The sequence below is a fragment of the Armigeres subalbatus genome, chromosome 3, assembly GCF_024139115.2.
Source record: "Armigeres subalbatus isolate Guangzhou_Male chromosome 3, GZ_Asu_2, whole genome shotgun sequence".
Taxonomy (NCBI): domain Eukaryota; kingdom Metazoa; phylum Arthropoda; class Insecta; order Diptera; family Culicidae; genus Armigeres; species Armigeres subalbatus.
This window is the reverse complement of record NC_085141.1, coordinates 252,060,334-252,086,604: the sequence shown is the minus strand read 5'-3', so window position 1 is coordinate 252,086,604 and position 26,271 is coordinate 252,060,334. Positions and strand designations below refer to the sequence as shown.

Genomic DNA, 26,271 nt, shown 5'->3' with positions numbered 1-26,271 from the left:
GGGTACCTCTCAAGAAAAAGGTTGAGAACCGCTGCTCTAGGGGTCCAAAATAGGACAGTTACCCTATGGCACGCAACTTTGAGAGGGTGGAGGAAGGCTACATCAGACTGAAAAGCGAAGCTAAACGAATTGGACTAGTCATCAACAACACGTCTAAGACGAAGTACATGATAGGAAAAGGCTCAAGAGAGGGCAACGTAAGCCACCCACCACGAGTTTGTATTGGTGGTGACGAAATCGAGGTGGTTGAAGAATTCGTGTACTTGCGCTCACTAGTGACCTCCGATAACGATACCAGCAGAGAAATTCGGAGACGCATCACGGCAGGAAATCGTACGTACTTTGGACTCCGCAAAACGCTCCGATCGAATAGAGTTCACCGCCGTACCAAACTGACTATCTACAAAACGCTTATTAGACCAGTAGTTTGCTACGGACGCGAGTCTTGAACGATTCTCGTGGAGGACCAACGCGCAAAACCAATCACGAACTCGAAGCTTGTCGGAGTCCTCGTCGGAGTCAGTGGATAGCACTAATTAACTGTCAAAAAAGTTCATTCGACAAGAATCGAATTCATTTGTGACGTCAAGCTGCGGAATCTAATTAGATTCTGCATCATGACGTCACGAATGAATTCGGTCCTCGTCGAATGAACTTTTTTAATAATTCAGTAGTACTAGCCACTGACTCTGACGAGGACTCCGACAAGGTTCGAGTACGTGATTGGTTGGCTGCCCCTGAGTCCAAGAAGGACTACTAATCTGTCACCAGATTAAGGGTTACATACAGATGCTTCAGAACCTAGTAGGCCTGTGCTCGAGTTTATCAAATTCACTCACCTATTGGATTTTGACACTCGAGCGGGGTATTCATTCGAACAAAAATTCATTTTGCGTTCATTCACGACCCAATCAAACGTTATAATTCCTTAGAGGAGTTCAGTTTGCGTTAGCCTATTAGGTTCTGCAGCGTCTGTACGTAACCTCAATCTGGTGACAGATTAGTAGTACTTCTTGTTGGACTCAGGAGCAGCCAACCAATGACGAACTCGACCCTTGTCGGAGTCAATGGAAAGTACTACTGAACTGTCAAAAAAGTTCATTTGACGAGGACCGAATTCATTCGTGACGTCATGCTGCAGAGCCTAATGGTCCAATGCACCGAATGAACACAATGACGTTTGAGCGGTGCGCTATTTACTAAAAATGAACACTTTTTCATACATCGGGCTCATTCAAATTGAATTCTTGGTAGGGTCTGTTCAAATATTACGTAACGCAATAGGGGGTGGGGGGTCGTTTGATTTTTGTTACGCTTTGTTACGCAAAATATAGGGGGTGGAGGTTCTTCGAAATATTGTTACGCGTAACAACTTATTTGCATAGAGAAAAAATATTTTAAAAATAAAAATTTTTCGTTATGTTTGAAAAAGCATGAAATATGTAATAGATAATAATGTATGGCACCGTCTTTCATTAAAATAAAGACCTTTTTTTAAAAAAAATAGCATTTGTTACGCGTTACGCATAGGGGTGGGGGTGGTTCTGAAAATTGTTACGGATTGTTACGAGGGGGTGGGGGGTTCTTCAAAACAACGTTTTTTGCGTTACGTAATATTTGAACAGGCCCAAGTACATAATAATGCGAAACGCAGGCGTGTTACGTTTTATTTTATCAATGAAATAGAGCAAACATAAAGATTGTCGTTACTTGCTGGCGCAGAATATTGAAAATAAAAACTTTATTGTCTTAAAAGACCATGATACAAAAAATAACCCTTCTCCACTTAGGGTAGTGAGCTAATTCCCGTCGTAGTAGGTAGTGCTTGGTTTTCAAATCTAATTTATACGCCAGCCCAACTACTTACTCTAACTAAGTTGTATGCAACACGTATTTTAGAGTTCCTAGTTTTCATTGTGTACTATTAGCGCATTGAACAAATCATAGTTTATTGAGAATCGGCAATCAAAAATACCCTTCAAATTTTTCAAATTTGTCTTATGAAAATCTGTTTACGTCCATGAGAATTTTCATTCGTCCAGTCTAAAATTCGATGGATTGCTGTCAAATAAATCTGTTGGTATTGGTGTGCGATTTCTACAAGTACACCAAATTAGTTTTTTATGCGGTATCATACCGTGTTAAATAAAAATAACATAAATTCAATTAATATTGGCCTGTTCTGAATATGATATGTGTACATTGTGAAACATTGAATAGAATATGTGTACGGAGGATGTTCGCGGCTATCCAAGAAATACCTGAAGTGGAGGTCTTCAGATCTACACGCGTAACCAATGATCTACAGGCCTATTTTGTTAATGTAATGTACCCATAGTAGTACATATAACAGCATCTGCGTATGGAAGACGTTCGCGGTTATCCAAGAAAAACCTGAAGTGGAGGTCTTCAGATCTACACGCGTATCCAATGATCTACAGTCCTGTTTTGTAAATGTAATATACCCATTGTGGTACATATAACAGAATCTGCGTATGGAAGATCTTCACGGTTATCCAAGAAATTCCTGAAGTGAAGGCCTTCAGGTCTACACGCGTAACCAATGATCTACAGGCCTGTTTTGTATATGTAATGTACCCATAGTAGTACATATAACAGAATCTGCGTATGGAAGACGTTCGCGGTTATCCAAGAAATACCGGAAGTGAAGGCCTTCAGATCTACACGCGTAACCAATGATCTACAGGCCTATTTTGTTAATGTAATGTACCCATAGTAGTACATATAACAGCATCTGCGTATGGAAGACGTTCGCGGTTATCCAAGAAAAACCTGAAGTGGAGGTCTTCAGATCTACACGCGTATCCAATGATCTACAGGCCTGATTTGTGAATGTAATGTATCCATTGTGGTACATATGATAGAATCTGCGTATGGAAGATCTTCACGGTTATCCAAGAAATCCCTGAAGTGAAGGCCTCCAGGTCTACACGCGTAACCAATGATCTACAGGCCTGTTTTGTAAATGTAATGTACTCATAGTAGTACATATAACAGCATCTGCGTATGGAAGACGTTCGCGGTTAACCAAGAAATACCGGAAGTGAAGGCCTTCAGATCTACACGCGTAACCAATGATCTACAGGCCTGTTTTGTAAATGTAATATACCCATTGTGGTACATATAACAGAATCTGCGTATGGAAGATATTCACGGTTATCCAAGAAATCCCTGAAGTGAAGGCCTTCAGGTCTACACGCGTAACCGATGATCTACAGGCCTGTTTTGTAAATGTAGTTTACCCATTGTGGTACATATAACAGAATCTGCGTATGGAAGACGTTCGCGGTTATCCAAGAAATACCGGAAGTGCAGGCCTTCAGATCTACACGCGTAACCAATGATCTACAGGCCTATTTTGTTAATGTAATATACCCATTGTGGTACATATAACAGAATCTGCGCATGGAAGATCTTCACGGTTAGCCAAGAAATCCCTGAAGTGAAGGCCTTCAGGTCTACACGCGTAACCAATAATCTACAGGCCTGTTTTGTAAATGTAATATATCCATTGTGGTACATATAATAAAATCTGCATATGGAAGATCTTCACGGTTATCCACAAAATACCGGAAGTGAAGGCCTTCAGGTCTACACGCGTAACCAATGATCTACAGGCTTGTTTTTTAAATGTTATGTACCCATTGTAGTACATATAACAGAATCTGCGTATGGAAGACGTTCGTGGTTATCCAAGAAATACCTGAAGTGGAGGCCTTCAGATCTACATGCATAACCAATGATCTACAAGATGGTTTTGTAAATGTAAGGTCCCTTTAATATCGACTCATGGAGGTTTCACAGTAACAGAATCTGCGTATGAAAGCCGTTCGCGGATATCCAAGAAATACCTGAAGTGGATCATTTCAGATCGACACGCGTAAATAACGATCTGAAGGCCTGTTTTGAATATATAATGTACCCATTATTTTTGCCTTTCTCATACAACAAAGTTGTACCGAAAGGCTATCATTTCACTCCAAGAACGAACTTTTTATAGAAGGCCCGGAGACCCATAGTGTTATATACCAATCTACTCGACTCAACGAACTGTATGCATGTGTGTAGGTGTGTGTATGTGTTTGTGTATGTGTTTGTGTATGTGTGTGTATGTGTGTGTATGTGTGCACAAAAGCTAAGAAAAACATTTGACAACTTTTCTTATAGCAATCCTTAGCCGATTTTCTCGCAACAAGTTTTATTCGATAGAAGGCAAAGCCTAGTTGATCGCGTTTGAAAGTTATTACGAAAATGGTACATTAAACCGAGCCATATAAGCGACATATAAGGTTGGTGTCTTGACTAAATGCGAGAAAGGCAGTATCACAATTCGGTGAACTAAGTTGGTTTTTTTTTCTTTGAGGTCGTTCAACAATGATGTCACAGGTTTTAGGAGGGGAGGGGTTTGTAAGATTTTGTGACACTGCATATACAAGGTATACAAAAAAGCGTGACAGAGGAGGGAGGGGGGTCTAGAAATCTAAAAAAATAGTGGACGTCATATTTGAATCATCCCTTTATTTGCGTGTTTTTTAAGTTTAACATCAAGTTCAACACAAATGTATTCAATATGAAGAGAGCATAAACCATATTTAAAATCGGAACATTGATCTTCAGCTACGCGTGAAGATCAAATTGCTTACTCCAGGGATTTCTTGAATGACCAAGAACATATGCTGTGAGGGCATTCTGTTATTCGTACTACAGAGAGCATGTACCTTCTTTGAAACCGGAAAATTGATCATCAGCTACGCGTGTAGATCGGAAGACCTTACTCCAGGGATTTCTTGGATGACCAAGAACATATGCAGTGAACGCTTTCTGTTCTTTGTACTACAGAGAGCATGTACCATATTTGAAACCGGAAAATTGATCTCCAGTTACGCGTGTAGATCGAAAGGCCTTACTCCAGGGATTTCTTGGATGACCAAGAACATATGCTGTGAACGCATTCTGTTCTTTTGACTACAGAGAGCATGTACCATATTTGAAACCGGAAAATTGATCTTCAGTTACGCGTGTAGATCGAAAGGCCTTACTCCAGGGATTTCTTGGATGACCAAGAACATATGCAGTGAACGCATTCTGTTCTTTGTACTACAGAGAGCATGTACCATATTTGAAACCGGAAAATTGATCTTCAGTTACACGTGTAGATCGAAAGGCCTTACTCCAGGGATTTCTTGGATGACCAAGAACATATGCAGTGAACGCATTCTGTTCTTTGTACTACAGAGAGCATGTACCATATTTGAAACCGGAAAATTGATCTTCAGTTACACGTGTAGATCGAAAGACCTTACTCCAGGGATTTCTTGGATGACCAAGAACATATGCAGTGAACGCATTCTGTTCTTTGTACTACAGAGAGCATGTACCATATTTGAAACCGGAAAATTGATCTTCAGTTACGCGTGTAGATCGGAAGGCCTTACTCCATGGATTTCTTGGATGACCAAGAACATATGCAGTGAACGCATTATGTTCTTTGTTCTACAGAGAGCATGTACCATATTTGAAACCGGAAAACTGATCTTCAATTACGCGTGTAGATCGAAAGGCCCTACTCCAGGGATTTCTTGGATGACCAAGAACATATGCAGTGAACGCATTCTGTTCTTTGTACTACAGAGAGCATGTACCATATTTGAAACCGGAAAATTGATCATCTACGTATTCTTTCTCTGTACCACAAGGAGCATTTACCATACTTAAAACAGGACTGCAAATCTTTGTTCCTGAGCTCAAGCCATTTCTTGGATAACTGGACGACTTATCTGTGACTTTATGCAGAATAACTATCATTTCGGTCAATTTTGAAAGTCAAACTTAAAAGTTTATTTCGGTTCCAGTTAACAAAAATTTCCTATTGCAATCCCATTTCGACCGCATAAAAATGGTTTCGATTGTGCTGCCATTCAGTTAAATGCCTCAAGCTGTCAAACAACTAACACACATGCTTAACATGTACGTGGGTAGTGCTGCCAACTGATTTCTGTTATGAAATTATTTCTCCTGTTTCAAACTTTTGGAATAGTGGAAAATTTTGATGTGAATGACGAGTGTGTATGGAAAATATTTATTTGGAAGACTTTTCTTTTATTACACTAGCGGAAAATAATTGAAAAACCCACTGCATGACTGCATGATGTATTATCAGATGTGTAACATAAGATTATTTCAGTTCAAACTGCCAGTTTGGCAACGCGTTTTTCGACTATAAACAAGGCGACGAAGAAAATAAATTTCAAACGCTCTAAAGTTTGAAAAAACAGATCATTTGAACGCCTTCCGGTAGTTATTTTTCAATTATTTTTCACTTGAGCAATAAACATTGCTTTTATTTAGTGCGCAGTGAGAAATTTATGTGAAAAAGTGCGGTGAAAAGCAGTGAATTAAGTTGATTTTGGTGACGGTGTTGCGCGTCTTCTACAGCAGTGAACGAACTGGATTTTCCTTCGTCGCACGGATAACGTAGGAAATTGTGAAAAAGTCACTGCCGCAAAGTTAAATTTATCTGTATTTCAAGTAAGTAACACCGGAATGTAATTTAAATGAATGCAGATCGTAGTGTACACTTTTTTCTATCTCGCCAGATGGTTAGTTCATTATTTTAGTTTACGATTCGCGAGTATTTAGTGATTTAGAATTTGATATGACGAATGCTAGCGCCATGGACGAATTAGCGCATAACCCTAATTAATATCCCCATCCACAACCACATTTTCTAAGGCCCTTTATTTATAACTGTAAAACCCTTGTCCACTTTTAACGCCTAGTTTATTTTCTTTGACCATCTTTTCCAACGTCGGACTTGGTTTCGCTGCCGGATCATTCGGGAACCGAGCCTGACGTTCCTTCATTATATTCAAAGTAACGTCCAGTCCCACCATATCCATCAGCTCAAATGGCCCAATCGGATGCCCCAAGCCCAGTTTCAATGCCGTGTCGATATCTCGTATCTCAGCGTCGCCACGTTCCAGCATCTGCAATGCTTCCGACGTCAATGTGAATAAGAGACGGTTCACTATGAACCCCGGTGTGTCTTTACAAGTGATGCAGGTTTTCCCTAAGGCACGGCCAAACTCCATCAAGCGGGCGTGAGTATTATCCGAAGTTTTATCGGTCCTGATCACTTCGATTAGCTTCATCACAGGTACCGGATTGAAGAAATGAAACCCTGCGAAACGATCCTCTCGTTTCGTAGCGGATCCCATTTCCACAATGGACAAGGACGATGTATTGCTCACAAATATTACGTGCTCAGGAGCTTCCTGTTGATTCAAAACGAAAGTTATAGATCTTGATGGTGATCTACAGAAGACATGCCGACAAACTTACGCTATCAATCCGCTTGAATAAGTCTTTTTTTATCTGCATGTTCTCAACAATAGCTTCAATTACCAAATCTGTACCGGAAACAGACTACTCCAGATTAGTGCTGTAGCTTATTCTACCCAATGCATCGGCCAAAAAACCACCAGCTGAATCTGGATCATCTTTGAACATCTTTCGCGCTATGCGAGCAGAGTTCTTTTCAATTCCTGCGCGGGATTTCTCGAGAACTTCCTGGCTCACGTCAACGAGTGTGGCATTGTGGCCGGTTGCTGCGGCCACCTACAAGGATAAATAACGTCTGGTTTGTGAAGTGAAGCATAGTGGATGGACCACAGATAAACAGACGACTTACGATTCATACGATAGCAAGAAAGCATTATCCGTGGGTTGATCAATGAGTATGCAACTACAGGAGATAGTATTCTACTCAAACAAATATTAAAACTAGTTTTTTATCTGTTTACCTGTGGTTTATTTTTTTTACGTACATACCATTGCAATACCTGAACCCATGGTACCGGCCCCTACGATTACCACATTCCGTATTGGAGTTGACATGGTAGTGTTCTATTAGTTGTGTGCCTCGCCTGTGAGTGTATTTCTTGATTGCGTATTTGCACAGAAATCAACCATTAATTTTCTGTTCAAATTCTGAAAGCAATGCAACAAATACATTTTTGTTATTTCATATAGAGTTCCTGATGAACATTTGGTAAGAGTAAGAGTTGCAGAATAAAATGACTGTTTTCAGCGTTGGTCCAGTTGAAATTGTTGTTATTTAATACTCAGCTCATTTTCAATTCTATTAAAATAGTTTTTTCTTCCTTTATTATAGTCTTCATTTCGCTACTAAAGATAATGGTCTGTTATTTGTGACCCTTGCTGCTGCTAGAGGTATGGCAATCAGCACGTAAAAATATCCGCAACACACCTGGTAACATCCGTGTAGCGATACATGTTCACAGATAGAGATAGACCACGTACTGATCATCGTATCGAATGCCAGTGGCTCGTACCCATTGCAATAGAGAAAGGGACAGTGTAGCAAGGGCAGAAGCGAAACGAATCCACCGCAGAAAAAAAGGCAGCAGGAATAGAATGTGATAGCTGAAACGCAAGAGAGCATAGATAGAAACGATATGCAAAGGTTTTACCCAACTATCAATGGCGCGTGGCATAAGATTGCGCCAGTGCCCGCCATGTGCAATGACCGAAAGGGGAATGTACTAACAGACAAAACTATGGTGGCAGCCAGCTGGAAGGAGCATCTCGAAGATTTGTTGAACGGTGGAAATGAAGGTGTATTAAGGAGCAGGATGGACATAGTCGGCGACGGTCAAGCTGTGGAACCACCAACGCTGCTGGGAAGGACGAGATCCAGGTCGAGCTTCTCAAACGCGGAAGTGAGCACATGCATCGATCGATTGACATTATCCAGAAAATATGGGATGACGAACTGCCTACCGGCTGGTTGGATGCCCAGCCCAGATTGATATGAAAAATGATTCGATATCTGTCAAAAGTAATCTTGCTCTGCGAGCAGGGTTATTTGATAATTATTGAAATGTCACTTTTAAGTTTAATTTCAGTTTAATTCTCCAAATGAGACAGACCCTTAAAAGAGCTTTGTTTGGAAAAGATCGCACTTCTCATATATGGCGTGGCGCCCGTACTCCTTCAGCCACTGGAAAAGTAGGTTGAGTGATGCCATATGCGACTTTATATCTCCCGAGAACACGATGGCTAGGTCGCGGAAAAAGCGGACGCCTGGCATGTCCGCAATCATTCCATCCACCAAACGTTGGAACGTCCCCGGAACTGACTTTACTCCAAGAGCAAGGCGATTGAAGCGATAAAAACCACGATGGGTATTGATGGTCAGCAGCTTCTGGGAGCTATTATCGACTTCGAGTTGTAGATACGGTAGATACGCATCGAAAAGATCGATGATGCTGAAAATGGTGCTGCCATTGAGTTGAGCGTCGAGTTTCGTCGAGTAGCCCACGCAGGTGCGAACCCGTCCGTTCGGTTTGCGTACCGTCACAATTGGAGCAGCCCATTCAGAGAAGTCGATATGCGCGATGATGCCCAACGTTTCCAATCGTGTGAGCTCGGCATCAGAAAGAGTTTTACCTTTGTTTTCTTGCAGTATCCTAAGGTATCGCTGAAAAGTTCCGCGTGCTTCGCTCGGAATTCTCGAATTTGTTGGTCGACAGATTTTGCCTTCACTTGATTGCAGACCGAATAAATGGGAACTGGCCATAACTTGAACAGTTCGATTCAGTCGATGTCTAGGAGGTTGAGGTTGGCAGCCGTTGTGACGAAACATTTGTTTCGTGCTGCCGTTGATGCTGTCGTCGCAAGGATGGGCAGCTCACCAGCGCACCCACTTCGACAACGACTCTTGCTGCCACAACAACTACTACTCAAGTATCTACCACAACCACTGGGCAACCAACCACAACTTCTGCGACAACAACAACAGCAGGATCTTCTACAACCACCGTTGCGCCTGTGACAACCACAACCACTGGGCAACCAACTACTACAACTTCTGCGACAACAACAACAGCAGGATCTTCTACAACCACGGTTGCGCCTGTGACAATCACAACTGGAGGGCAGCTCATCAGCACCAGGGTTGTAAATATTCGGCAGCACTGGATGAAGGTGATGTTTTTTTATATCATTTTTTTATTTTCTTCCTGCTTTGAAATCAACCTCACATTCTCGGAGAGGCAGAAAAGTAAACAACAGAACTCACATCGCCCACAGCGCCGCGAAGATGAAATTTACCACAGCAAAATGTACACATTCACCCAGCAAATTGAAAAAATTCACCACGCGTTTAAATGGGCCACTCACAGTCATACGGTAAGGCGCGAACTGAGCAGCATGTCAGAGCGACTTGTGAGTGGCTGAATGCGAAATTGAATAGTCGGTGTCGGAAATGATTTTTCGGCTGCACCCAGTCGCACTCACCACGGCGGCGATGAAGGCGACTGCAGATTTTACTGAGATCCATGTTTTTCACTGCATTGACTGTGAAATATTTCTACCCTGATCAGCACACCTGATTCAACAACGACCCCGGCGGGCACAAAAACTACGGCGTTCGAATCAAAAAAGGTCTGCGTATCGGCTGTAACACTTTTTGAAGGTTATTCCATTTTCTGGATCGAAAAAAAATCGCTGATGTTCGTTGCCAAGGCCTCAAGTGTTTGCACCGGGTTACTAGGGATTGGAGTAGTTTGCAGGAGCGCCGCCATCTGGAGAATTGCTTCTTGAAGTTCCGCCATCGCTTCAGGTTCTAATTCCTCGTCGCCATTTGTTATATCCGGAAAACTTCCGGAATAAGGTTTAAAAACTTCTAACTAGTTGCTGTATATTTTGAAGACAAACTTATAACAGGGCTGGTAGCGATTAATGCCGTTCAAAATAGTGACTTTAGTGACCAGCGATGACGAAAAAGTGACCAAATAGTGACTTTCGGTTGCAGAAAGGATACCAAATAGTGACTTTATTATGAAGTTTTGAACCGGGTATAGAACTAAAAGTTGCATTAGCATTGTTACGGTAGAATTCGTAGATTGCAAACTTGTGTTTTATTTTTGAAATCCTTATCTAGAATGCTATCAGAAATCAAGAAAAGGCAAAAACAACAAAAGCATGAGGATTACTTACTATTGGCCACGCCCATCTTCAATGTACAAAGGGGGAAGATGCATGCAAGAGGCCAGTGACTGCGACACTTCCATAAGTAACACAGAGTTGGATATTGAGGATGGTATTTATTGGATCAGCCAGAAGCTAGCAATGTTACCATGGTACCTCATATTAAGTAACACACCACGAGAAGGTATCTATCAGCCGTCATGGGAACGAGTAGAGAGTTACAAGTTGTGTCACAAAATTGTGTTGATAATTGGAACATTTTTTTTAAATAGGGTTACTGCTCCTGGACTTCATCTCATAGCTCCGATATTGGTCTCACGAAAAACAAAGCAATGAAAAGGTATTTTGTTTGTTTATTATTTTTGTGATTTTTTTCAGCAGTGAGCATGCATGTTAGCAAAAAGAAGCGACGAAATTGGTGCGGAATTTCTTTGTTTCGCTATGAGATGAATATATGTACAGTGAGATGGAAAACGGAACAGTTCCCCTATAATAGCCAAAGAATGATATAAAATGATCTAATTGACTCCTAGCCGGTGAACTATTTGGAATCAAGATTTGGAAATTTGTTTGAAAATTATAAAGTACACTGTATTCTGTCTGTTTCTGTCTGGTAAATTAAAATCACACGATCAAAAATACGAGCGAAAATCGAAAGAAAAAGAATCCTGTGTAATTAAAATATTGAAGAATTTACTTGTTATTAAACTATGTTTTGTGCCAGAATTACTTTTGACATAACTTGGTCTACAATTTTTTTACGCGGCTTATCTCAGTCGCAAGACGGATTTAACAATCATAAATGAATATAACAGTCATACTGTACTTACTGTTAAGGTTCCCCCAAACACACGCGACGCGACAGTCGCGACGCGATTCTATCGCTTGGCGACAGCGATTCTGTCGCCGTTGGTATGGAAGCGTAAATAGAACATTGCATGCAGCGACCCAACGATAGAATCGACTAGTTGTCGCCGTCGCGGCGATGAAATCACTTAGGTCTGGGGGAGCCTTTACGACGCCCTTATCGCTCATTATTCTCCCTGACGTTGAGAAACATCAAACATCATTGTCATGTGACAAAACTAAGGCCTATCTTTGCCACTGGAGGGTATTGAAGCTCACCAACAGACGTGGTTCTGGTGCCAATACTCCTCAATTCTGTACTCTTTACTTGGGGTTAGCTTTTCGCATTTTAACAAATTCCATTCGTGAAAAAAAATATCATAGTTGACATGAATCGAAAAAATCCTCACGATTTTTACAAGACACTTGGAACTTCTTTGGTGCATTGTTGTCGTTTTTTATAGCAACGAGCATTTTTCGATCTAGTACCCATTTCAATGCTTCTTCCATTCTTCGATCTCTCTCTATCTCGATGGTCCCTTCAATATCGAGATGTAGAGCAGATGGGGACAACGACTATAACAGGATCTTCTACAACCACGGTTGCGCCTGTGACAACCACAACTGGAGGGCAGCTTACCACCGGAATAAGGTTTAAAACTTCTAAATAACTAGTTGCTGTATATTTTGAAGACAAACTTAGAATAAATCGTGCATATGCCAGTAATCGGGTTTTTATACATACTCATAAGTTGCTATGAGGGTACATTTTCAATAGTTTTTGGATACCAAAGATTGCTATGATCCAACAGTTTTGTTGTCGTTTTTCATAGCAACGAACATTTTTCGATCTAGTACCCATTTCAATGCTTCTTCCATTCTTCGATCTCTCTCTATCTCGATGATTCTTTTGATATCGAGATGTAGAGAGTCGACTGTACCTATTAGAGCCTCTGTCTTATTCTTATATAATCACCCCTATTCTTGTTTACGGATGAACTAAACTTTCGAACGAATGCAGCTCGTTCGAATCATTTCCCCATTTGATTTTGCTGGCATAAACGGGAATGCGCATAAGCTTTCGTTCACGTTCGTGCGTAAACAAAAGAATTAGGGTGAATATAGCTATACCCCCTATACACATTAGGCCATCACCTGTTCCCAAACAAACCGTTCGAGAAACCAACAAAGAAAGATTTGTAGGGGCAGCTTCCACCGAGCAAGCTGGTTGATGGTTGGTCGCTTGCGTGCTGTGTGGCAGAAAATCATGGCCTACTACTCACTGATAAATGACTGCCGAAGGTCCGTTATACGGAAAATAGATCTATCTGTCAAACACTCTGGGTGTGAATAACCCAACATACAATATATTACACCCTCACATTTCCCTTCTACTTTCATTAAGATAAAAAATTACTAAGGAATTTCCATCAACCACTATGTATTTTTATAAATATTGTTGTCCTATATTCAACATATCTGTTTCATTCTGTTTGTAGTTGTAATTCATTTCGATACACTAAGCCAAATCCTCCTATCAAATAGTTGTGTATATTATAATTTAGTCGTCCAGTCAAGTACGAGACACTTAACCCTTGAAGGCGCAAGGCGATTTTTTAAGAAATCGTCGGAAATATGTTTAACGTGAATAACCATTGAAATTATTAACATTAAACGTATTTTCGGTTTGTTGTTTTAAAACAACATTGCGCATTTAAGGGTTAAGGCGGCCTCACTGTTGAAGTTACAATTAGGTGTTGGAATTAAATCTTATGATAAATGAAGACCTTCCTTAGCCATGCGGTATTATGCGCGTCTACAAAGCAAGACCATGCTGAAGGTGGGTGGGTTCGACTCCCGGTCCGGTTTAGAAAGTTTTCTCGACTTCCCTGGCCATAAAAGTGTCATCGTGTAAGCCTCATGATATACGAATGCAAAAATGGTAAACTTGGCTTATAGAAACCTCGCAGCTGTGGAAGTGAGGGATGTAATGCCAATATGAAGAAGAATAAATGAAGACATTACACTAACTCTTTTTACCCTTCTTACACCCTAAGAAGGGTATAAAAATCGCTTGAAAAACCGACTTTTTATCCGAGGCTCGGAGACCCAAGTCGTATATACCAATCAACTCAGCTCGACGAACTGAGCACATGTATGTATGTGTGTGTGTGTGTGCGTGTGTGCGTATGTGTGTGCGTTACAAAAATCTCACATCAAGATCTCAGCCGTCCGTAGACCGATTTGCACGATTAACGATTAACACTAAACGAAAGCTATGACTTTGTCATTGTACGAGTTCAATTTTTTTTGCAATCGGACATTTGGTTCCAGAGATATGTGAGAAATACGAACATGAAGTGCATTTTCAGAAAACTAACAAAATAATGTCACATGAATATCTCAGCCGTCTGTAAACCAATTTGCATGATTTTATCTTTAAACGAAAGCTATGACTTTGCCATTGAACCCATTGTATTTTGTTTTTGCAATTAGATATTGGGTTCCGGAGATATCTCTGAAATACGAACATAAAGCATTAGACGTATCAACTTCACACATTGGTAAAATATGTCCCATCAAGATCTCAGTCGTCCTTGGACCGATTTGTGCGATTTTATCTTTAAACGAAAGCTATGTTTTGTCATTGGACCCATTCATTTTTTTTCTGCAATTGTAAATTCGGTTTCAGAGATATCTGTGGAATACGAATATGAGACATATTTTCTGACTACTAATGAATAATTGTCACACCAATATCTCCGCCGTCTATGACCGGATTCGAACTCTTTTGGGCTTAAACAGAAGCTGTAATATTGCCATTTAAGGCGGCAAATCAAATCTGCAGTCTTTTTGTATTTTTTAAAAATTGTTAAATTTCCAGAAATATCCCTTTTTACCCTTCTTACACCCTAAGAAGGGTATAAAGATCGCTTGAAAAACCGACTTTTTATCCGAGGCTCGGAGACCCAAGTCGTATATACCAATCAACTCAGCTCGACGAACTGAGCACATGTATGTATGTGTGTGTGTGTGCGTGTGTGCGTGTGTGCGTTACAAAAATCTCACATCAAGATCTCAGCCGTCCGTGGACCGATTTGCACGATTTTAACACTAAACGAAAGCTATGACTTTGTCATTGTACGAGTTCAATTTTTTTTGCAATCGGACATTTGGTTCCAGAGATATGTGAGAAATACGAACATGAAGTGCATTTTCAGAAAACTAACAAAATAATGTCACATGAATATCTCAGCCGTCTGTAAACCAATTTGCATGATTTTATCTTTAAACGAAAGCTATGACTTTGCCATTGAACCCATTGTATTTTGTTTTTGCAATTAGACATTGGGTTCCGGAGATATCTCTAAAATACGAACATAAAGCATTAGACGTATCAACTTCACACATTGGTAAAATATGTCCCATCAAGATCTCAGTCGTCCTTGGACCGATTTGTGCGATTTTATCTTTAAACGAAAGCTATGTTTTTGTCATTGGACCTATTCATTTTTTTCTGCAATTGGAAATTCGGTTTCAGAGATATCTGTGAAATACGAATATGAGACATATTTTCAGACTACTAATGAAAAATTGTCACACCAATATCTCAGCCGTCTATGACCCGATTTGAACTCTTTTGGGCTTAAACAGAAGCTGTAATATTGCCATTTAAGGCGGCAAATCACATCAGCAGTCTTTTGTATTTTTTAAATTGTTAAATTTCCAGAAATATCCCTTTTACCCTTCTTACACCCTAAGAAGGGTATAAAGATCGCTTAAAAACCGACTTTTTATCCGAGGCTCGGAGACCCAAGTCGTATATACCAATCAACTCAGCTCGACGAACTGAGCACATGTATGTATGTGTGTGCGTGTGTGCGTGTGTGCGTTACAAAAATCTCACATCAAGATCTCAGCCGTCCGTGGACCGATTTGCACGATTTTAACACTAAACGAAAGCTATGACTTTGTCATTGTACGAGTTTAATTTTTTTTTGCAATCGAACATTTGGTTCCAGAGATATGTGAGAAATACGAACATGAAGTGTATTTTCAGAAAACTAACAAAATAATGTCACATAAATATCTCTGCCGTCTGTAAACCAATTTGCATGATTTTATCTTTAAACGAAAGCTATGACTTTGCCATTGAACCCATTGTATTTTGATTTTGCAATTAGACATTGAGTTCCGGAGATATCTTTGAAATACGAACATAAAGCATTAGACGTATCAACTTCACACATTGGTAAAATATGTCCCATCAAGATCTCAGTCGTCCTTGGACCGATTTGTGCGATTTTATCTTTAAACGAAAGCTATGTTTTTGTCATTGGACCCATTAATTTTTTTCTACAATCGGAAATTCGGTTTCAGAGATATCTGTGAAATACGAATATGAGACATATTTTCAGACTACTAATGAAGAATTGTCACACCAATATCTCAGCCGTCTATGACCCGATTTGAACTCTTTTGGGCTTAAACAGAAGCTGTAATATTGCCATTTAAGGCGGCAAATCAAATCTGCAGTCTTTTTGAATTTTTTAAAAATTGTTAAAATTCCAGAAATATCCCACTTTTTATTTTGAAATCGTTAAAAGCATGATAATATCAGTTATTTTACATTCAATTGAAGGTCATATGCATAGAAATTGTAATATGCACTGGGCACACACAACCATTCAAAAGTGTAAGAAGGGTTGCGTTCACTGTAGGTGGATTAAGTCGGGTTTTTTTTATTTATATTCAGCATTTTGATGCTAGACATTAATTAATTACTATTAAGGACTATTAAGACTATTAAGGACGCTACCACCCCGCCCCCTTTTCCTTAACCATATGTAATATTTCTGCATTAGTGTCATCATAAAATAGAATATAATCTATCAGATTCATGTCATTTTAAATAACTAAATGCACTTTATTTACCAAACATAAACAGATGAAAACATATTTATTTTTTGTACGAATAAAATCCTTCGCCAGACTTGACGCCAAGTTTTCCCTCAGACACGAGTTTTTCAATCAATTTTGGTGGAGTAAAAAGTGGATTGTCTGGAAACTTTTTGTGCCAGCCCTGTATGATATTATTGGTTGTATCCAAGCCAACATAATCGTTCAACTCGAACGGGCCCATAGGATAGCCAGCTCCCAATTTCATAGCCGTATCGATGTCGCGAGCCGTGGCATCACCTCGCTCCAGTAGACGAACTGCTTCCGCCATATACGGCACCAACAAACGGTTCACGACGAAACCGGGCGTGTCTTTGCAGGTAATACAGCTCTTTCCCATACGCTTTCCAAATTCCATCAATTGCTGATAAGTATCTTCGGAAGTCTTTTCGGTGCGGATGACCTCCAACAGCTTCATAATCGGAACCGGGTTGAAAAAATGTAATCCGCCGAAGCGATCCTCTCGCTTCGTAACCGAACCGATCTCCGCAATCGAAAGTGACGATGTGTTGCTAGCAAAGATTGAGCTGGCAGGTGCAGCGGCATCAATTTTGCCGAACAACTCATGCTTGATTTCCATCTTCTCGACGATGGCTTCGATAACGAGATCCGAAGAAGACACCGCATCTTCCAGCTTGGACGATCCCTTCAGGTTGCTTAGGGTTCCTTCGATAAATTGTTGGCCTTTGGTGGCATCATCCTTGAATTGTTTTTTGGCGACGCGTTCCAGGCTTTTCTTGATGCTTCCGACTGCCTTTTCCACCAACTGATCGTTCACTTCCACCAACGTTACCTTGTGACCGGTTGCTGCCGCGACCTAGAGCGACATTATCAGAATTACATATTTATGTTTTTCATGATCAATATTAAAATGTCTGTGCAAACATGAGTTTTGAAGAAGTTCGCATTGCATCTGTCATAATTTTTTGGCACTACCCTAAGACCATGCGTCAAACATTTTCTCGAAAGTTACCGGATTTTGATAAGTTATATTGGCGCTTTGATGTTGCATAAGAAGCAATAAGAAGTGCGAAAACAATAAGAAGAAGCAGAAAGATGATAATCGAAAAAATCTAAACGGGAAAGCATACGAAGAAGTTTTTAAAACTCTTCTCAAAAATTCTATAAGCTATTTAATATAAAAAATTAGAAGGGTTATATACAAGATACGACCGCCCGACGTAAACTACGTAAAACAGATCATAAGATAATTATTTTGGTTAGAGCCTAGAGTGATTGAAATTTTGACTTTTGCGCACCCTTATGCTTGAATGATAACATTTGCTGTTTTGGTGAACCTCCCAGATTTCCAACTGAATTGGTTATAATTTAACTGAGTACGAGCAGGTGGAAGTTTGTATGGAAATTACTATAGAAATCGCCCCGTATGTGAGAGATCGTTTCGTGAGGCGGATCATTAACTATTAAGGGAGAAATCTCTCAGCGCCGGACACTTCTTAAAACGACACTACTTGCAAAGGTCCGTCCAAGGTCCTCCGAGGTCCCGGCAAGGAAAATCAGATGTTCATGTGATAAACTTTGTACAAAATTTTAAGTTGAATAAAAATTCTTCACGCCTGTTTTGTTACATTTACTTCAATTCAATTGTTTCTTCTTGCTGAGAAAGCCACAGAAATTAACAGAAACAAAAATTGAAGAGGACTTGTGGGAGTTTGGATTAGGATTTAAAAAATTTAGCTGAAGAGTCAAATAAGCTCCACTAACCATTTTAATATTTACAACTTAAAGCACGTGAATAATATTACTATTCTGAATGATGTCTTTATTCATGTAACAGGAACTTAGTCACAATTGAACATGATGCAATGCGTCCGGTACTAGAAGACATTTTTCTATATCGTAAAATTTTTCACCAAAATTCATCGTCGAAAAACGTGTTCAAATGATCAAATTCAAAGTTTGTATGAATCATCAATGGTCAATGGTCATATTTTGTGTTTCTTTCTTCTATCTATTCTTCCTTTGAGGCATTATATGTAACTCACGAAGAGGATGACCGATTTGCGAGATTTCCTCACCAATCGATTCGTATTGGGATCAGCTGTGTTTCTATATGCAAAAGGTTAGTAAATTGTAAAGGAAAAGTTGGGAAAATTGTCGAAATACAATAGCGAGTTTGGAGAAAACCTAATGCGATCGTTCGAAAAATGATCTAGAGTGCGGCGTCGCAATCAACGCAGAAAATGACATTTCGAACGTTAAACGTAAAAACCCGAGCAACGCAGGGTACGTTCTGCTAGTATGGTATAAAATATGGTATAATCCGGATAGTTAAAGTTTTTTTTTGTTAAATGGCTTATGTATCCGGCACTTGAGGATTTCCCCCTAAATATAATCAACCCGAAGATTTCGGATTCTGGTAAGCAAAGTTATAAAGAAAATAAAAATGCTCATTATTAATATGTTATTCTTTTACGTGCTCAATTGAATTTCCCACGATTTAGTATTTCCTTAATAATTTTTCTTGCAAGCAGCGAATTGTTTTGCAATAAAGACGATTTATTCACTTGCTAAGTTTCCTATGTTGCCGACGTACTCATATATTTTTAGATATTAATGACCAACGTTGCAAAACGGTTTTCCGAAAAATTTACTGTTTTCATAGTAATTCTCATACAAACTTCAAACCGCGCGTGCGTGCTAGTCAAATTACAACCATTAGATTGTTGGATATATGGAGTCGGGAGGTAGCGAGGTTTGTTTTGGTAAACGTTTTGCCGCGTGCAATGTTTAGTTTTTCCGCAAATCATGTTCGATCGGACACCAATCCATTTAGGGTAAGACGGTATAATATGCCCCCCCTAAGGCAACTCCTTGATAACTTTTTACTTTTCAACGCAATTTATATAAACTTTGTGTTATTCGGTAGTCCAGGAAGTCGCAAATACATTGCCCGTGAGTAGTCATATAAAAATATTACAGATAACACGTAATAAAGCTTTTTTGTAAAGTCGTGAAAAAATGGATTTCATAAAGCGCCTGGGCAATACGCCCCACCTTAACCAAAAACGTTTCATAGCCCTTCATTAGTATTTTATCAATCACATAATAAAAAGGTTACAAATCCTTATGTGCTTGACATTAAAAAACCAACAAAAGTCCATTTAGGCAGGTTGGAATTAGATTTCAAAAGATTCCATATAATTTGATAGCAACTGCTGCAAGCTCGCCGCGCTTGTGTCCAGTTGGTAAGGGCATATCGTCCTGCCTACACTGGGGCGTTTTGACCATTGAAACATATTTTTGAAAAACGTTACATTTTTGAAGATGGAAGCAATTTTATATCATATTAACCACTGAGGAAAGTTATTTGGTTGCCCTACTGAGTGTTCCTGTGCAAGTTTTGCGGACAGTATGCAAGCGTCGCTTCAGGATGTTGAGCAAACAAACATTGAAAATTACATCAAAACTGTAACTTTTTGTATTTCTCTATTATTTTTATTACGTAATACAAAAATACTCCCATGGTTTTACAAATATTAATAGGTACCAACTGATTTTGACCCTTAGTTAGTTATAGTTTTCTAGAAATCAAAGTGGGGCGTTTTGGCCAGGTGGGGCGCATTATACCGTCTTACCCTATGTTTCGAACAAAATTGGCGTAACTCATTATATATGAAAATGGTTGGATATGACAATTTAAAATTTATTATTCCGCAGTGGTGATGATGCCATTCTCCGATTGTTATTCGACTTGCATTTGTGATTAATGCATTTCATAGTTAACTGCCTATTAAATGGCGATTAAATGCTTTTGAAGTGTTATTTTAAAGGGATGCTGCCTAAATAGTAGGATACACGCTAACTTTCACCTTCTCAGTAACTGAGTAAAATTGCATTGCTCTCTCTTTCGATCCCACAGGAATATTACTCAATTTCCGTCAAAAAAGTGAGAGTGTAACCTTGTTTAAAGTTGATAATCAATTTAAATATTCACCTCTTGCTAACATGAACATGTCCAGCATCTGTAGTACTTTTTGCCTTTCTCGTACAACAAAGTTGTACCGAAAGGCTATCATTTCACTCCAAAAACAAACTTTTTATAAAAGGCCTGGAGACCCATTGTGTTATATACCAATCGACTCAGCTCAACGAACTGATCACATGTCTGTCTGTCCGTGTGTATGTATGTGTGTATGTGTGTGTGTATGTGTGTGCACAAAAGCTAAGAAAAACATTAGACAACTTTTCATACAGTTATCTTTAACCGATTTTCTCGCAACAAATTTTATTCGACACAGGGCAAAGCCTAGTTGATCACTATTGAATTTGATAACGATCGACCGTTGCGTTTAAAAGTTATAAAGAAATTGGTACACCGAACCGAGCCGTACAAGCGCCATATATGGTTGGTGTCTTGACTAAATACGAGAAAGGCAGTATCACTACTCTGTGAATTAAGTTGGGTTTTTTTTATAAACACTACTTTTTTGCTCCGACCGCGGTCATTGCTTTGGTTCTATTTTGTACTTTTTGTGCGAATCACCGCACAAAAGTAAAGCGCAAGAACCAACCGCAGACGGCGGTCGTAACGAAACTGTGAAATTTTACTGAGTTGAAAAAGATTTGGATTTTTAATGTTTTTACGTTGACAATCAATAGTTCCAATAGGCTTAAAAAATTGCTGGAGAGTTGCCGATTCGATTGATAATAAAATCTCGAAAATCCATTGAAAGATAAAGGAGCTATTAGCGTTTGAAATCTATCCTAATTTCGTGACGGTCTCGATTTTGGAAATTTCCGTTTTACACCCTGTATCAGAGTCTTCCCCTTAGACGTAGGGTAAAATGCCCAATAGTGGACCCCCTAGTAGCGAAATTTTGCTCTTTTTGTTCTAAGGAGTAGAAATTTTCAACATATTAATTCTGCTTGGCATCTAATACCAAGTTCTGCATCTCCTCTTCACGATACATACATAAAACACTCAAATACACGACGTTATTCGTTGAAATTAACATTTTAAAGTCTTCCTGAATTCGCCCTATAGTAGACCCCCTGGGGGTCCATAATAGGAATTTGCTTCCCTATAGTCGACACTTCATTTGATTTTTATGTTCCGTTTCGGGACGTTCTTCTTCCCAATTATGGACCCCCCAAAATATTCCTATAATGGACACTCTCTTGCTTATTTTTTAGTGAATTGTAAAAAATCATTTAATTTTGCTTTTCATAGCATTTCCAATGCATGTAATCAAATCATAGGACTGTAAGGTAAGTTCTCCCGATGGAATTTCATAGCAAAATTATTATATTGTGCTGTAATAATGCAAAAATGGCTGGAGGGTCCACTATTGGTTGGGGGTCCACTATTGGGCACTTTACCCTAGTTTACGTCAAAACGGTAAGCAGTACGGGGTTGGACTTTTCTTATACTGTGTATTAAGTATAATATCACAAAATAAATTTTCGAATAGAAATATTGTGTTTATTATACAGTAGAAGAAAAGTTCAACCCCGTTCTGCTTACCGTTTTTAATTAGGGTAACGATGGTATTTAGGACAACTGAATATATTTTGGAATTTTGGCAATATTTTCTCTAATTTAATACGAAAATATGGTCAGAAATGTGATAATGAAAGAGGTTAAAGAGACAAGAAAGTAGAAAAACACGCAAAATATAGCCAAAAGTCCAAAATTTATTCAGATGTCCAAAATACATAATTTACCCTACATTGCTATTAGAATTTTTAAGAAGAGTTTTAAAAACTTTTTCGTATGCTTTCCCGTAGAGATTTTTTCGATTATCATCTTTCTGCTTCTTCTTCTCCTTCATGCAACATCAATGCGCCAATTGTTATTGCTATTCACACTTAAGTTTTTTTGTAGTTATGCAATAATAGGTACGTTAGCCTGTAGTTAGTGCATAACTTTTATTCAGTACAAGGAAATTTTAATTAAGTAGTATAAGTATAATTCATTGTTACGACATTTAAAAAAATCTGTTTTGTTGTACAAATTGACATAAAAATTTAACCAAAAATCGATACGACGTTGTGGAGGGGGTTGAAAAATTCATATTTAAGCGTTACGTAATTTGTGAAGAGCCCTAATATAAATGTTTCACCGCAGATCGGATGCATTGCGAATTTTATAGTAAAGCCCATCGTAAAGCCCCTCGGATACCGGTCGGTAACCAACATCATCATCAACATCGTAATAATAAAAACATGGACGTTGACCTTTGGACCTGCTCCCGGTTTTCTGAGGAGCGACATTATATGCACATCATTATATAATTTTAGCAACTTTATAACTTACCTGAGCAATTCCTGCCCCCATCAGGCCACCACCGATCACAACCACGTTATTAATTTTGGCCGCGGTAGCCATATTACGAGCAAATACGCGCATCACCGACATTGTACGAAGAACGTAAAACCCTTGGTAATATAAACTTTCTATTAGTGGCACTCAGTCTCTTTCGATCAATTAGCTAATTAACAATTAGCCAGAGGTAATTTTGGCAGAATTTCGTAGAAAATTGTAGCTTACAAGGAATCGATGGTGAAAATCCAGAGATAGCCAATCACAGACACCACTTGACCGACTGGCTGCTGTGCTGAGTCCGCTGAGCCAAATCATCAACGAATCGAATGATAATCAAAAAGCTTCGTCATCGCGCAAAGTGTACATCACAGGGCTGGTAATGCAGCATACACCCGGATAATATAGGACAGCTTTTGCCACACAATAGAAGTCGTACAAATCTTATACGCAAATTATTGAACGTTCTGAAGAAAATGTGGCTATAAACTACATAGCGATTGTTGCCTCTGATGCCCGGAACATTGTATGCTGGTTGAGATTGGCTTTTAGATCTTTCTGCTTCTGCCAATCTCAGCCAAAAGAATATTCCGAGATTCACAGCACTTTGGCACACAAGCTAAATGGCTATCACGTTTAATGGAATAGTGAAAGCTTGAACTCATTGATTTGAGATAATATTTATGAATTAATTCTACGCTCAAACCAATATTTCAACAACAGAAAACAGAGACTAACGACAACGACGCGTATCATTTGGTGCTGCTTTTATTGGGAAGTGGACCTCTATTCCTTTTTTAAAATAACAGAAAACAATTATCAAACAAAATTACCCGCCGAAACCAGCCCTACAGCAGCAACAATAAGTCAAAACTGAATGTGTTGTCTGATAATACGGAAAATTTCCAAAAATAGACCATTGCCGTATCACATTGTTACTTCTTCGGATGAAAAATATCCAACCAGGTGATGAACTAAATTACAAAAATATATTTTACTTACATTAGATCCATATTCTTGCAAATCTATAGAAAGCAATGAAAACTGGAACGGGGGTCGCGAAAAGCAAGTGCTCAGCAGTACTCCACTTTTGCAGTTTAATCACTATAATTATTATATCAGGTTTATCAATATATTGTAAACCAAACCACGATCACACTATAAATTCACTCAATATAATTAAATTCACTTTTTCCATGAAAAAAAATCCATATCGTGCAAAACAGGATTCTTATCGCAACACCAAAACAAAACGCGAAGTGTCAGAACAAGGGAAAAAATTATCAAAACAGTGAAATATTTCCCAAGCGCGCAACCGGAAATAAAGGACAGTGCACACTGATGAAATCGCGCATCGGCAAAATGTTTTCGATCGATTTAGTTGCAGGGGTGTTCTAACGTTGAACAACGTCTTATGCAGTGTACACACCAGTCAAGCAGTTTGACGAACATTGACTCCGCCCCAAGAAAACGCTTTGGTTGCTGCTTTATTTGAACATGTGTGAAGTTTTTTTTCTCCTTTTGATGGCACAGACCTGTTGGTCCATATTTGCCAAGTGTCAAATTAGATTGAATTAAATGACCATTTTATTTAAAATGACGGTTACGCGAATGTTAGACTATTTGACTATTCTCAAAGCATATGAAGGAAAACAAACTACAACGGAGCATGTTCGGACAGAAATCAATGGTTATATCTACAAGTGAAAGTTAAAAATTCAAACATTAATCTTTGCCTGGTTGATAAACTCTGATATTTGGAGGTATTCATCAATATTTTTTCTTCAAAATGATATTTAGGTCTATTTTTATTGTGGAGCACGGGGAATTTGTTTCTAATCGTCGATAGTTTAAAGCACAGTCATATAGAATATGGTGAAGAGTTTCTGGTGTATTACAGGTTGAACAAAGGTCTGAGTTAATTAAATTCCATTTTACTAGTCTGTCTTTTGTCGCTGATGTATGAAATGTTCTGATTCTATTGAGAATAATTGTCTCTGTTGTTGATAACCTGATATCGTAATACCATGGTTTAAGTTCTATTTTATTCATTATTTCATACTGTTTTATTCCTTTTTCTTGTAATAGGGATTTGTATTCATTGTTCCATTCTGTAACAAGTTCTTGTTTGAAATTCAATAAACAGTCACCCATAGTAAGTGCGTAATTTTCCTGTTGTATTCTTTGTATGCCTAATTTTGCCGCTGTGTCGGCTCTGTCATTACCTGTTAAATTGATATGTCCTGGAATCCACTGTATGATTATTTCATCAAAATGATTGTAATTAATTAATGTAATGAGTTTATTGATTAAATAATTGTCTTTGTTAGTGTTTAATAATGCTCTGCAACTACTTTGTGAACCGTTGAAAATTACTATTTTTGTATGATTTGTACAAATTGCATATTCTATGGCTTCGATTATTGCGACTAACTCTGCGTTCATTATTGAGAAATGATGACTAAGTTTGAAACTAAAAGACTTTTTGTTCTCTTCATCATAGAAACCACACCCTACACTCTGGCTGTTCTTTGATTCATCTGTAAAAATCTTAAAATGTGTAAAATAATTTTCTTCAATAAACTTTTGAGTTAGAAATTTCTGCATTGCAATAGGAGTATTGTTTTTGTTCAGATTTTTTATGGTAGAATGTATGATGAGTTTGTCAATATCATTAATTTTGCACCGTATTATTATTTGGAATTTTTAATTGAAGAATGTGAAAATTAATAAGCGAGGCTATTTTTTCTAAATAAGATGTAAATTTGGGTAGCTCATTGGAGTTAATGAGTTCAGAAAGTTTATCTAAAATTGGACTATTACTGTAATACAATGTTTTGAGAATTTCTTTAAAAGTTAAATATTGTGCTCTGTATTTTAAGGGTAATTCACCTGCCTCTGCATATATAACATGTATCGGTGTTGATTGTAAATATCTAAGGCTTGTTCTGATGGACAAATTTTGAACTTTTTCTAATCTATTGAAATCTGTTTTTGAAGCCGAGGAATAAACTGAAATACCATAATCTAAAACGGATCTAATTATTGAGTTGTTGATTTTTTGTAAGGTTTCGGGATGACAGCCACCTTTTTTCTACTGAGCATTTTAATGATATTAATTTTTTTCTTTGCCTTGATTGTGGTTT

The 26,271-nt window shown here is 38.6% G+C and overlaps 2 protein-coding genes and 1 pseudogene across 2 annotated transcripts in view; all 3 read right to left on the bottom strand.

Moving 5' to 3' along the window:
• The window catches only part of LOC134223522 (inositol polyphosphate multikinase), a 31,250-nt gene extending 6,835 nt beyond the window's left edge, over positions 1-24,415 (bottom strand). Inside the window, exon 1 of the mRNA XM_062702691.1 lies at positions 24,128-24,415. The gene's annotated coding sequence lies outside the window, so the exon portion shown is untranslated. The remainder of the gene's footprint in view (positions 1-24,127) is intronic.
• On the bottom strand, positions 1,630-23,684 carry LOC134223524 (hydroxyacyl-coenzyme A dehydrogenase, mitochondrial-like; annotated as a pseudogene).
• Positions 16,784-23,417, bottom strand: LOC134223523 (hydroxyacyl-coenzyme A dehydrogenase, mitochondrial-like). The gene is made up of 2 exons (XM_062702693.1): positions 23,120-23,417; positions 16,784-17,656 (listed from the first exon to the last, which is right to left on the bottom strand). The coding sequence occupies exons 1-2, from the start codon at positions 23,219-23,221 to the stop codon at positions 16,841-16,843; spliced, it is 918 nt and encodes a 305-aa protein (XP_062558677.1). The 5' UTR covers positions 23,222-23,417; the 3' UTR covers positions 16,784-16,840.
• Positions 24,416-26,271: the final 1,856 nt, after the last annotated feature.

Excerpts from the sequence above, each read along its gene's own strand:
- LOC134223523 (XM_062702693.1), bottom strand. The coding sequence starts at position 23,221 with ATGTCGGTGATGCGCGTATTTGCTCGTAATATGGCTACCGCGGCCAAA. Across the intron at positions 17,657-23,119 it reads TGGGGGCAGGAATTGCTCAG|GTCGCGGCAGCAACCGGTCA; the intron begins GTAAGTTATAAA and ends ATGTCGCTCTAG.